The sequence below is a fragment of the Asterias amurensis genome, chromosome 13 (genome assembly GCF_032118995.1).
Source record: "Asterias amurensis chromosome 13, ASM3211899v1".
NCBI classification, from domain to species: Eukaryota; Metazoa; Echinodermata; class Asteroidea; order Forcipulatida; family Asteriidae; genus Asterias; species Asterias amurensis.
This window is the reverse complement of record NC_092660.1, coordinates 19,445,851-19,458,790: the sequence shown is the minus strand read 5'-3', so window position 1 is coordinate 19,458,790 and position 12,940 is coordinate 19,445,851. Positions and strand designations below refer to the sequence as shown.

General features: G+C 37.2%; 2 protein-coding genes across 3 annotated transcripts in view; one reads left to right on the top strand and one right to left on the bottom strand.

Moving 5' to 3' along the window:
* Positions 1-2,299: 2,299 nt before the first annotated feature.
* Positions 2,300-12,940, bottom strand: part of LOC139946455 (scavenger receptor cysteine-rich type 1 protein M130-like) — a 21,051-nt gene continuing 10,410 nt past the window's right edge. For both annotated transcript variants that reach the window (XM_071944118.1, XM_071944119.1), the window contains exons 13-25: positions 12,701-12,940; positions 11,890-12,255; positions 10,970-11,335; positions 10,129-10,280; positions 9,659-9,866; positions 9,400-9,510; positions 8,777-8,947; positions 7,734-7,849; positions 7,582-7,652; positions 6,972-7,012; positions 6,766-6,862; positions 5,952-6,057; positions 2,300-5,051 (exon numbers count right to left, since the gene is read on the bottom strand). In XM_071944118.1, coding sequence (XP_071800219.1) covers positions 4,977-5,051; positions 5,952-6,057; positions 6,766-6,862; positions 6,972-7,012; positions 7,582-7,652; positions 7,734-7,849; positions 8,777-8,947; positions 9,400-9,510; positions 9,659-9,866; positions 10,129-10,280; positions 10,970-11,335; positions 11,890-12,255; positions 12,701-12,940 — 2,120 coding nt within the window. In that variant the 3' untranslated portion in view covers positions 2,300-4,976. The remainder of the gene's footprint in view (positions 5,052-5,951; positions 6,058-6,765; positions 6,863-6,971; positions 7,013-7,581; positions 7,653-7,733; positions 7,850-8,776; positions 8,948-9,399; positions 9,511-9,658; positions 9,867-10,128; positions 10,281-10,969; positions 11,336-11,889; positions 12,256-12,700) is intronic.
* LOC139946461 (uncharacterized) overlaps positions 8,823-12,940 on the top strand; it is a 25,910-nt gene continuing 21,792 nt past the window's right edge. The window contains exon 1 of the mRNA XM_071944126.1: positions 8,823-8,959. The gene's annotated coding sequence lies outside the window, so the exon portion shown is untranslated. The remainder of the gene's footprint in view (positions 8,960-12,940) is intronic.

Genomic DNA, 12,940 nt, shown 5'->3' with positions numbered 1-12,940 from the left:
ATAGATTGTTTCCTATGTCACAAGGGTTTTCTCGGGGCTGTTCTGTTTTCCTTTCTCTGGAGAAAACATACACTCTTTCTATCTCCATTTTCAAAGGTGCCCATTCCTAGCCTTGCAGTTTGTTCATTCGTAGCCGCTTCCTCCGCATCAGTTTCTTAGCGGTGAGTAAGGATAGCCTACCAAGCTATATAATTGTTGTTATTTACACTATTGGCTTTGACATGAGTTCATACCTTGATGTACGAGATTCACCTCAAAATACCTTCGAGTTAGGTCCAGTACCCTTAAACAGTTGTATTGATAGAGGTCTCTTTAATATACTGCGATTGGACTCATACTTTTTTGAAAGGTTATTTTCGTCGGTTGTCGTTTTCAACACCAAACTACACACCGCCCAATCAACAAAACTAATTAACTAATGTAAATTATCAAGGAATTGCTGCAATTTTAAAGAAGACGTAGTCTGAGTTTAAAAACAATTAAAGTCACCTGGAAGTGGTATTTTGTCGAAATAAAGCTTTTGTCACTAATATATGTGTTTTGATGAGTGGAAGGTGAATGAACAGTTAACTAAGGTTCTAAAAAATTAGTTCTTATCTTTTTAACAAATTTAAGAGTAGGCCCCAACCCGAGAGGGCGCTGTTCGTGACGTCAATCGAGGCGCGATATTGAAGAGAAAATGCTGCACAGTGCTGAAAAAGACGTTGGACCGAACCACTAGGCACTATTGCTCTTGTGAGTCTGACCAGCCATGCAGACTGACACCATCTGTAGTTGTTTTGCTGCATCCAGCAGCAATACAAATGCAAGAAAACAACTTTTTCAAAACGTACGAACTCAATGACTTGGACTTGCATGTTATTTGCACGTGTGTTTACTCATGTAGGAAGGAATAGAAGGAGCTCGAACGAACTGCAAAACCGCAGAGTAACAAAAGAATACCCTGACAATGCCCCCGTCTATACAGTGGAAAAAGATAGGAGACCTCCAGCTGGACGGCCGATTAACGAGCAGGATTAGATTTCTTTGTACAGAACGTGCGGTACCGCCGCTCTGCACCGTTGCCTTCGTGTAAAGTTGAATCATTGGAGACCAGAATTGTGAATACACACGTTTTCATCTACCATTTGTGGTGTTTCACTTAAACATCATGGCATATTTTTTCTTTTCTTTTTGACTTTCCGGTCACTAGCGGTGGTTCAAAATTTGGGTATCAGCACACGAGGGTGGTTGGTGTTCAATTGTGTTTTTCGATTTGGTGAGCACAAGTGTACACAATTTTTATCAGGTCTCAAAAAAGTAGTTTTTCTGTATTATATCCATACGACACACGACACCATGGTTGAGTGAAGAACCAAGTGCGCACGCGCAAACTCACATACGCAAGTTCGCCCATTGTCTGTATAAGGTATGTCGGTGATTACGAGGTGTTGTTAAACGACCGCGGTACCGCAGGTTCGACTTTTGATGTCCCTTCGTTGGAGCTCCTTCTATTCATTCCTCCATGGTTTACTCTACGCATCAAGGCAAAGTCTGTCTCGAGTGACGTCACAAAAAGGTGTGGGCTCGAGCACCAAGTGTCAAAAAAGTCTTCCTGATAGCATATTATTCGTGTGTTAATTTTACTAGTGAAACCGAAGATGGTCTAGTTCGGCAACTAAACAAAACAAGTAAAAGAAATTATTGGAAAGGAGGGTGTTGGAAACATTTACGACTTGCTGACAACACATGATGTTCCCGTACAAATTATAAAACTAATTAGTTACTTATTAGTTACTAAACAAAACAAGTAAAAGAAATCATTGGAAAGAAGGGTGTTGTATTCTAAGTTAATGATATTGTCATTACCAGTTGACACTGGCATGCCTATTTTTAGACTGTACTATGCGTTCGTCGACACTGTTCTGTATATAGTGGTTTGTTGTATAAGTGTGCATTGAACATACCCGGATGCTACCCGAATGTGTCTATGGAGGCATTCAATTCAGTCGCTCCACTTAAAATAAGGTACATGTCATTTGTGTACTTATGTGATTTCATGTAGCAATACGATATGTAACGCCAAAACAATATTGACCTAATAGACATCTCGTGGTATGACAAACTTTCAACTCGAATTTCACAGTTACAAATGAGTGTCGTTACCCAATGTTTTAATGCGTCACTCTTAAAAAGCCCTTTCAAATATTTAATAGAAATATTGATAACATGATATATAATCTATTAGAAATTAAACAGCAGAAAGAAGTAATTTATAAAATAAAATACAAAAATGACATGCGGTTTTTTTCTTTTTTTTTTCTTCTACTGGACCCATAACCTTTTATTGCACCAATCCAGCAGATTAGTAAACCGTTATATGTTTTTTTTTCTTCTGAGTGACATGAAGCAACAGCATTTTAATGTGAAAAACGCATTGTTTTGAATCAATTTGTTCCAACTATCTGCAGTGCGCACACTCTAGTCTTACACAGGAACCATTGAAAATTTGTAAATTAGGAAATCGGGGAACTGTACGCGCCCGTTATGCAGTGTTGAAGCGCTACAATTATACAGTATAGAAACGTCGTGTACCTAGTGTCAATATGTAAGGCCATATAAAGTATTTCACCATAATTATTATGTAAAATATAATCCGTTTCCGTGCAATTTTGTCCGTGGAAACCTTTCTTCGTCGTTTAATTTTATTTTTACAAGGTGTGATACTAAGCCTCATCAAAAACATAAGTCTCATCAAAAACATAAGTCTTTCTGTGGGGGCAAAACGTAATCTGGCGATTAAGGTTATGAAAATAAAACCATAGATAATCAATCTGTATTTCATGATAAAGATCTGAAGATCTTTTATTTACCCTCACTGTATTTCACAAAACTTAAACCCATTTTTACTGTAATGTTTGTATTATTCGTGTCCTAAGGCTCTTTCTTTTATATAAAAAATATATATTACTTAAGATAAAAAAGACATATATCGTACTTACTTATTAGGTGCCCTGCATAAATAGGAATACGTTGTCGTGAGAGTAAACTCACTGTCATCTTCTAGAAAACTATTCTTTAACCATTTCATCGTGTTATAAGATTCACCACAACATTTAAAAACACCATGAAATTCATGTTTAAAACCATGACGGAATATTCACATGTTGATTTTAGAGTTGGTGATATACTTAACCGAAAAGTAAAGGATTGAAATTATTTAAACATTTAAATACATGTTGTGCTCTGTCCGCTACACACGCTCAGTGTGTGTGTACATGAACATATCGCCCACATTTGCAGTAAAATATCACATACACCCTGATCTGAGTAATCGTTAAAAAGAATTATATTTACACTAGTAGACACATCAAGTAAGATGACAAAAAGTAACCAATGAAATTGCATTTCCCAAAACGGTCGCATTTTTTACTTGTCGCCGAAAATCCGGAGCGAATATTATGTCCATGCAGGAAGAGTTAAAGTCACCTGGAAGTGGTATTTTTTCAAAATAAAGCTTTTGTCACTAATACATGTGTTTTGATGAGTGGAATGTGAATAAACAGTTAACTAAGGTTTTAAAAAATCAGTTCTTATGTTATTTACAAATTTAAGAGTAGACCCCGACCCGAGAGGGCGCTGTTCGTGACGTCAATCGAGGCAGACTTTGCCTGTAATGCGTAGAGTAAACACAATTGCAAAGTGCATGTACGGACCAAGTCGTGAGTTTGTACGTTTAAAAAAAAAGTTTTTTTTCCGGCAATGCCGACCAGGTGTATTGCTGCTGAATGCAGAAAAACACTTTTTGAAATGTACCAACTCACGACTTGGACGTACGTGTACTTTGCACGTGTGTTTACTATACGCATTGCAGGCAAAGTCTGCCTCGATTTACGTCACAAAAGGGGTAGGCGGAGTCAGCCCCCAAACAACTTTATATATTTTTTAAACATATAAATCGTGACAAAAAATTACTAAAAAAGTTGTTTTATTGTTCGTAAGCATATACTCTTATGTTTGAAAGAAGAAAAAAAATTATATTTCCAGGTGACTTTAACCTTTACTAAGAATACAGAGTCTGTGAAGCGTTACAGTGATTATATGCTCCTAAATATACTAAGGTTTCTGACAACAAGCTTTGTCTGTCTCCATCCTCGTAGTATTTCCAAGTGAAATGTCTCTCAAAATTCATTGCACTATCAAAAGCTGCTGTTCTTCTTACCATGTAAGCTCTATTGCCATTAATGTTCAGAGTCGGTGCCAAACGTATACAGACATTTTAAAGCCATTGCACCCTTTCGGTAAACAGTGTTGTCCAAGGCCCACACTTTGTGCACCACAACTTCTATATCAAATAACAAACCTGTGAAAATTTAGGCTCAATCGGTCATCGGAGTCGGGATAAAACAACGGAAAAATCAACCCTTGTTTCCGCGCCTTTCGCCGTGTCATGACATGTGTTTAAAATAAATCCGTAATTCTCGTTAACGAGAATTTATATTGTTTGGCTGTTTTCTCAAAAAGTAAAGCATTTCGTGGAATAATATTTCAAGAGAAGTCTTTCACCATTGCCTTCTGTAAACCCTGTAAGTTATTTGTAAATCTGTGAACTTTTATTTTTTTTTTTCTGAACCGAAAGGGTCCAATGGCTTTAAGAAGAAGAATATTATTCTATGTATCAAAGTTAAATAGGAGAACGATTAGGAATAAGATAATTTACAAAGAGTTAGACAATACAATCATACGAAAATACACAAAACGCTTCCCCTTTAAATACAGCTGGTTTTGCCGAAAACACAGCGAATTGCAAAAAAATAATGATCACAAAAAAACAAAGTTTTATATTTAAACATTACAAATATTTGTACCGGTATTGCGTACTCTATCTTGAGTATTATAGAGAGTTACTTATCTCTTAAATTTTTAAAAAGTGTTAGTTCCTTAGTTCAATCGATGGGATACTTATAAGTAGGCCTATATCATTTCTGTTTCTGGTTTCAGTTATCATCAAAATCTGGATTTATTTCCTCATAGTCATTCTTCTCTGCTCTTGAAATCAGCCTCATGTATACCTGAAATAAAATAAAAAAGCATTAGTTAATTTGTGATTTGGATACTTGTTCTAGTTCATTCTCCTATAGTTTCTTTTGATGTTTTTATTATAAATTATTGGCAGGTGCAAGCTCCAAAAAAAAAAAAAAAAAAAAAAAATTCACCTGATACATTATTAAAGAAACCTTACTTGCAACGTTTTGAAGGAAAAAGAGTCAATTTTCAGAGTCCTAGTGATACTAACATAGTAAGCCGAATGAGAGTTTGTAACTGAAAATTCATTCACGATTTGCCGTCAGTTTCAATTAAAATCAAACTCTGGTTCAAAGTTTTTCCTGCAAGTTTGTTTTTTAGTGTTTAATGTCCAGGTTTTACCTCTACATACTTTCATAGTGTCAGATGGAATGTTTCTCATCACTGAACAATATGTTTTGTTTCTTTCGTCGTTAAATACTTTCTAACGAGGTACTTGTGGCAGTCCGTTGACTAGTGGACCGTATCACAAAACATTCACTTTGTGCTCAATACCTCGTTACACACAGTGGTTGCCTATACTCAACTAGACATTCTTTCAGCTGACATTTTTAGAATGAGTTTAGCGAGCAAAATGGTCGTCTTGTCCATTTGTCTGTGCCTGCTGGATCTCTGAGGCAATCGGGAGACAGGCATTTTCAAAGACAATTCTCACTTCAAATATCATGTTATCGTGAACACTGTACTTCAATGAGGTTGGTATCAACCAAGTTGACTTAAAACACAAGTTTCTTGTGACAAGGCCGTTCGTTGTACGACACAGTAATACTAAGTAAGTAGGTGTTAAAGTAGGATGTTTTAGGGCTTCAGCCGACCACTTCGTGTAATCTAATTATTGTCCGCTACCTCCATGAATTCGGAGTACCTTGGACATTGAATTTACAAACCTGGTCAGTGTTTCCGGTAGTCATTCTTGTGAGAATGGATACAAGTTTCTTAAAGGATGGTCGATCACCTGGATCTTCCTGCCAGCATTGAGTCATCAAATCATAGCTAAACAAACCACACATAGTAGATAAATATAAACAAATAGCATAATCACACATTCATTTGGATAAATTGTTTGTTGAACATCAGCTAACAGGACATCACAATTGTGTGTCAAAGTGGCGTAGGTTTAGAAATATAGCGTATGTCTCGTTTAACTTTTAGTTCTCTGTTGTTTTCATCTCAAAGCGCACAGGGACTTCTCTGTGATTGTGATATGTGCTCTACAAAAATGGTTCATTATTATTATTAAAGGCAGTGGACACTATTGGTAATTACTCAAAATAATTATAATCATACAACCTTAATTGATTACGAGTAATGGGGAGAGGTTGGTAGTATAAAACATTGTGAGAAACGGCTCCCTCTGACGTAATGCAGTTTTCGAGAAAGAAGTAATTTTCCACGAATTTGATTTCGAGACCTCAAGTTTAGAAATTGAGGTCTCGAAATCAAGCATCTGACAGCACACAACTTAGTGTGACAAGGGTGTTTTTTCTTCCATAGATATCTCACAACTCCGACAACCAATCGAGCTCAAATGTTCACAGGTTTGTCATTTTATGCATATGTTGAGATACACCAAGTGAGAAGACTAGTCTTTGACAATTACCAATAGTGTCCACTGTCTTTAACGTATACTAATACATTAATTTGATTGAAAGTCTTTTTGGATGTTACATTCGTGCGTCAAAGCATCGTGTAGGTTCTTACATGTTCTCATCGCAGTTGCTCGGTTTGGGCATGCGGTAGCCATCCTCAAGTCTTAACACCATGGATTCAGTTTTAATCCCTGCGTATGGAGTTCCACCTGAGCAAGAAAAGAACCACCCATATTAAAATGATAACAATCTCGTTTGCTTAACACAAAAGTAACACAAAAGTAACTTTTTAAATCCGAAACTTAAATTGGTTCTTACCAAGAGTTGCAATTTCCCAGAGAAGGATTCCGTAAGACCATCTACAATGAAATAGTGAAATAAAAACAAAGTTTTAGCCATATCTTAAAGGACATATTTGTTGTGTATTTTTTATTGTTTTTTTTCAATCAGTTCAAGTTTTTACCTACGTCCACAAAACTTCCCATTATTTTGATTTCTGTTTAAAGTGTTCAAATTATGTATTTTTTCTTTGACATTTGGAGAGCTTAAACTGTAGCAACTGGTTCACACTGACCGGTGCAAATAACCATGGCTGTGATCTTTATGTACGGAATATGCAATACTTGTTTCCATGAAAACCATGTGTTTTAATCTGCATCTTTCTCCTCGGGGATCCGTAAATAACTCCACTTGAGACTAAATATGATAACGAAGCAGAGCAGTTCACTTATTGTAGCCATGATTTTGGCTAACTCTGACATTATTGCAACTTTGAGAAGTACGCGTGTGCTCTGTTATTCACTGTTCACTGAAGACAGAGCATCGACGGTCTAATACGTTCTGATGGAAACCATTGGCAAAGTCGAGCATGACCTCATCAGAGGGAAACTCTGTCAGAGTACACAGACAAGTGTTAACAAGTACTTACACGTCACTTTTTGAGGTGTATTCTTTTTTCGTCAACGATTCGAGGGACAACCAGCGAGTAGGTACACGAGTCTAAAACCAAACAAAACATTAGTCAGTAATTAATTATTAAGCTATAGTTTAGTTCGTATAACCTATTACTATTTTACATACCTTTGACATTTGCACATAATTATCTTCCCCTCGTGCCAAACAGAAATTGGAAATCTTGGCATTCAGGTTGTTGTCTAGGAGAATATTTCTTGCTGCCAAATCTCGGTGTATCACCTGTAAAATGAGAGAAAAAATACTTCGACTTAACATGTTTGTGGATACAAAATTCGTTCATTCATTCACACAATATATCCATATCACAGAAAGACGAAATTACAGAAGTTGATGCATGAAACAGACAATAATATGAAGTAAACTAACAAAAGCAGCACCCAGCTATAAAGAACATCTTCCATTGTTGTTAAACCTAAGTTTTATCGGTGTTGATATAACGAAATTATATTTGCAATGTACAGTTCGGGTTGTTGAAAATGCTTTTTGTTAAACAATAGCCACCTGAAAGTGGTACAGCACTTTGAAACAGTGTTAAAACGCTTTGTAAATTTAAGTTAAGTTAAGTTTAGTAACAGGGAATGGCCAGCCAAAAATAAGTGATCAGCTACTGGTTACCGCATGTTATTGTTTCTTTGTGACATTCATCCGTGGTCGTAGTGACTGTCCATTCGGTCCTTATACTCTGCTAATGGACAAACACTTAAAGGATTTGGGTACTTTCTGTAACACAAAACACGATGTCCACAGATTTACATTAAACTTACACCGTTTAAAGATAATAATAGGCTTATTATTGATACGCTTTCTATAGAAAGCGAATCTTAAAATATTAGTTGCTGAGGTGCTGTAGTTTTTGAGAAATGAGTAAAACAAGGTCATGAAAATACATTTTTACAGTTAAAACAATTTTCGTCACATGATCACTGAGACGAAAATTATTTTCATGCCATTGTTTTTAAGAAAACTACAGCACCTCAGCAAGTAATATTTTCAGGGAAGCTTTCTACTATCATTATCTTCAAACTGTTTAATTTTATTGTAAATCTGTAGACACTGTGTTTGTTTACCTACAAAAAGTAAATAGACCCTTTAAAGCAACAGTAGATACATAACATGAATACAATTTGTAATACAACTGATACTTTCCTCAGATGCAGCCAGATGTTGCATTCCTTTCGCCACATCCAAAGCGAACTCAAGCAGTTTCTTGGAAGACAGAACAACTCCTTGACTATTATCCTCATCCACGTGTCGAGCTTTCCTCAGGTAGGAGCGAAGGTCACCGTTGGGAAAGTACTCCAAAGCAACATACAAAGCTTCTGAATGGATACGTGAGTTAGAGTTGTTACTATTTTAATATTTTGGTGTCAAATTGTGAGATCTCTGTAAAGAATAAACTTGTGAAAAGTTGTGGGGCATTGCCTATATATCTAAGATGAGAATTGAGTAATGGATTAATTTTGTGCCACAAATGTCAACTTCCTGCCTGTACATTTTTTTAATTCATAGTGACAAAAATGCTTGCTCTTTCTGCTGTACCTTGATGGGCAAATACACATGTACGGATATGCAATCATTGCAATATTTTACTCACTAAATCTTAAATAGACGATTTCAGCGATAAGATATAAAAAAAAAAATTATCAGCAGCGATTTCCTTCGCCCATAGTCTCCTTGCCAAAATGTAGTCAGGAAGATGTTAAATTTCCAAAGCGATTCGTTATGATGGTAAGTGAGTAAGAGGTTGAAGTAAAATAAGCCACAAACTTACCCTCGTGATCACATGCACCCAGAATGCTGACAACGTTAGGATGACGTCCAATTTGAGCCATGGTTCGGAACTCGTCCAAGAAATGTTGCCTTTTAGTTGGGGATGCGTTTGCTACGCCCAAAAAAGTCAACAATGAATTAGAAAAGTGCGAATACGTTTCGGAAAGTTTTCTTAGAGACCAAAAAGTGTTAATAATAGACTAAAACTAATAAAAAAGTACATTCATAATGTAATAGATATATTTTCCAATATAATATACCTTGTAATTGATAAATGGCTGCGTTGCTAATTTCCCCACCATTCCTCACTCCACCAAGTAGCACTTTACCAAAACGACCCTCTCCAAGTACTCTGGTTCCAACCATCAAATCACCCCATGAGACACTCCATGGCTTGGCCCAGGCAGGAAAACCAATTCTTGTTGTTTCAACTTGATTAGTGAGATACATGTCGTTCTCGTAACAGACCTATTGGGCGAGAACAATTACTGATTGGCAGTGGTCGGACAATCGTGCGAAAGTGCCCACTGTTATTTTCAAACAGTAACAATTTAAGACATTTAGATTGAATTAAACAAATACACAAAATAACAGCGGCTTCTGTATTGCTAAAAGTGGTATTGCGAATTTGCTCTACTCATCAGGTATACAAAAAATATACATGAAATTTAAATTCCAATTTTATAGCAACCGATAAAGTATCAAAATGTCAAAATCTTGTCGAACTCACCAGTTCCTGGGCATCAGGATCACGCCGTCTATTTCGCTTTCGTACTCGGAAGATAAAAATTGAACACCCCAAAACCAGAAGGAGGGCTACAATGACGACACAGACAACTATTACAAAGGTTTTCGATCCTCGTTGTTTAGCTGCATCCGGTGCTGTGAACAAAACAATACATTGATAAATACCTTGGACAGTTTCCAAACTCTGATTGGTCAAAACCCGATCACGCGGGGATGTAGTTACGGGTGATTAAGGACCGACTGTGCAGCACCTAAATGTAGTCCGAGCCTTAAATGTCGCCCGGACCTAAATGTAGCCCCAAACCTGTACCTAAATGTAGCCCAGACCTAAATGTAGCCCGTGCCCTAAATGTCGCCCGGACCTAAATGTAGCCCCAAACCTGTACCTAAATGTAGCCCAGACCTAAATGTAGCCCGAGCCCTAAATGTCGCCCGGACCTAAATGTAGCCACAAACCCGTACCTAATTGTCGCCGGACCTAAATGTAGCCCCAAACATGTACCTAAATGTCGCCCCGACCTAAATGCAGACTCAAAATTGTACCTAGAGTAAGACCGGCCCGGTCCGTTAACAGCGCCAGCCACCGACCCGGTCATTACCACGCAGTGAAGTCCCGGCCCTCGCACTGTTATTCCCTTATGAAACGCAACAAATTGCGTAATACAATAGAATTAAAATAATCCTCTGAGTTCTTTAGGTAGTTTTAACTTACATTATCGAAATTTCTTCGGTAAAATTTGGTGCTTGTGAATTTTTCAGTGCCCTTTGTGTCCTTTGACTTAAGTCCTTTGAACCATTGGTCAGTCATTTTGAAAGTGGTTTACCTGCATTTGTAGGTCCCTGAGTTGTTCGTATTTTCGGTGGCAGTTTGGTTTGAATCACAGTCGAAGGACTTTTTGATCCTTCCCCTCCTTCACCATCTCTTACTGCAGCTACACTTATTGCATACAGAGCCCCTAGCTGCAAGTTTTCAACCAGAAAGCTGTACGATGCTTGTGATGGATCTGTTACTAACACTCTGCCAGCAATCATCCACAAGGAACCATTGTTTGGGTTTACGTAGACTGTATATGCAACAATCGGTCCATCTCCTACATCTCCGTTATTTGCGTTCCATGCCTGCCACGTTACTCTAGCTGACGTAGGTGATATGAGGAACACCACGGGCTTGTGACTGAGTTCAGGTGGAGCTTAAAGAAAGAAATCAAACAGCTTTGGATGTAAAAAAAAAAAAAAAAAAAAAAAAAAAAGGTAGTACGGACAATTTAGGTTGTCCTTTATTAAACCTAAATCTCATGTAATTTTTTGGATAATTATATGCATTTATGTCATTTTCTTCCACCTTGAAAACATGGGTCTAGACTGTTTATTTGCCATAATCGGTGAAGTTCTTGTAAGGAATTCCTAGGATAATTTCTTTGATTACTGCGACAGCTAATAATAGGCTAAATTCAACTATATCAAAATAGTTAGATTAAAATAGTCCCAAACATATCTAATTGTGCTTAAAAATCTGGTACATTATTTGTCATGTTTAGATTATTAAAATTGCATATGAGGACGACAGGTAATCAAAATATTATGCAAATTTGAACTCTTTCAACTAAGTATGTTTTAGACGAATTTCAACCACAAAACCAACATCAAACATTCCGCTAGTTTGACTTGACTCTAGGTCGAAATAGCTTTCGGTCCAGAAAGGTTTAACAGAGACCCATAAAAAGTCACCATTTCATTGGTTTACCTGCATTTGTAGGTTCCTGGGTTGTTGGTATTTCAGTTGCCAATTGAGTTTGAATCACAGTCGAAGGACTTTTCGGTCCTTCCCCTCCTTCACCGTCTCTTACTGCAGTTACACTTATAGCATACAGTACCCCTAGCTGCAAGTTTTCAACCAGAAAGCTGTACGATACTCGTGATGGATCTGTTACTAACACTCTGCCAGCAATCATCCAGGAGGAACCATTGTGTGGGTTAACGTAGACTATGTATGCAACAACTGGTCCGTCTCCTGTATCCCCTCTTCTTGTGTCCCATGCCTGCCAGGTTACTCTAGCTGACGTAGATGATATGAGGATAACCATGGGGTTGTGACTGAATCTAGGTGGAGCTGGGTTGTATTAATTTAGGAGGAAAGAAAATAAACACACTTCAGTACGTACTTGTGTATACAAAATTGAAAACATCCGAACTAGTTTAAAATCAACCCTATCAAAAGTATTTAAACTTCCTTATTCAGTTTACATGGTGTTTTCATAATATGTAGAACTGTGCATTTAGTATTACAAAACAAGTTGATTTGCCCTACAGCATAACAAAAATCATAAACTTAGATATGCAAGTGTGAAGTGTGTTACAAAAACAGCCTTTATGGTCAGTTCGAATTTAGTTTTACAAAAACATTTGGTTCTTAATGAGGTAGGCTTTTTCAGTCATCGAAATTGATCAATTACTTAGAACAAAAAACATAATGGCCCACTGCACTGCAGTGTGTAAGTTTTGTCTTTATTAAGTAACAGTAACAGTTCTACATGAGCTTGGTAAACTATACTCACCTGATACCGTTACAGTAAATGAACATACTGCTTGATTCCCAGCCTGGTCAGTGAAGGTGTATATGACCGTGGTTACTCCAGCTGTAAATCTAGATCCAGGTTGATGAGTTTGGGTGTTAGTTAATCCAGTTTCAGGTGTCCATGGCGCAATCCATGAGACGGCAGCATCACTGTTTCCTATCGGCAGGTTGACATGGATAGGTTCAGGACAACCCAATATTATGGGTGCCTGGGTATCGG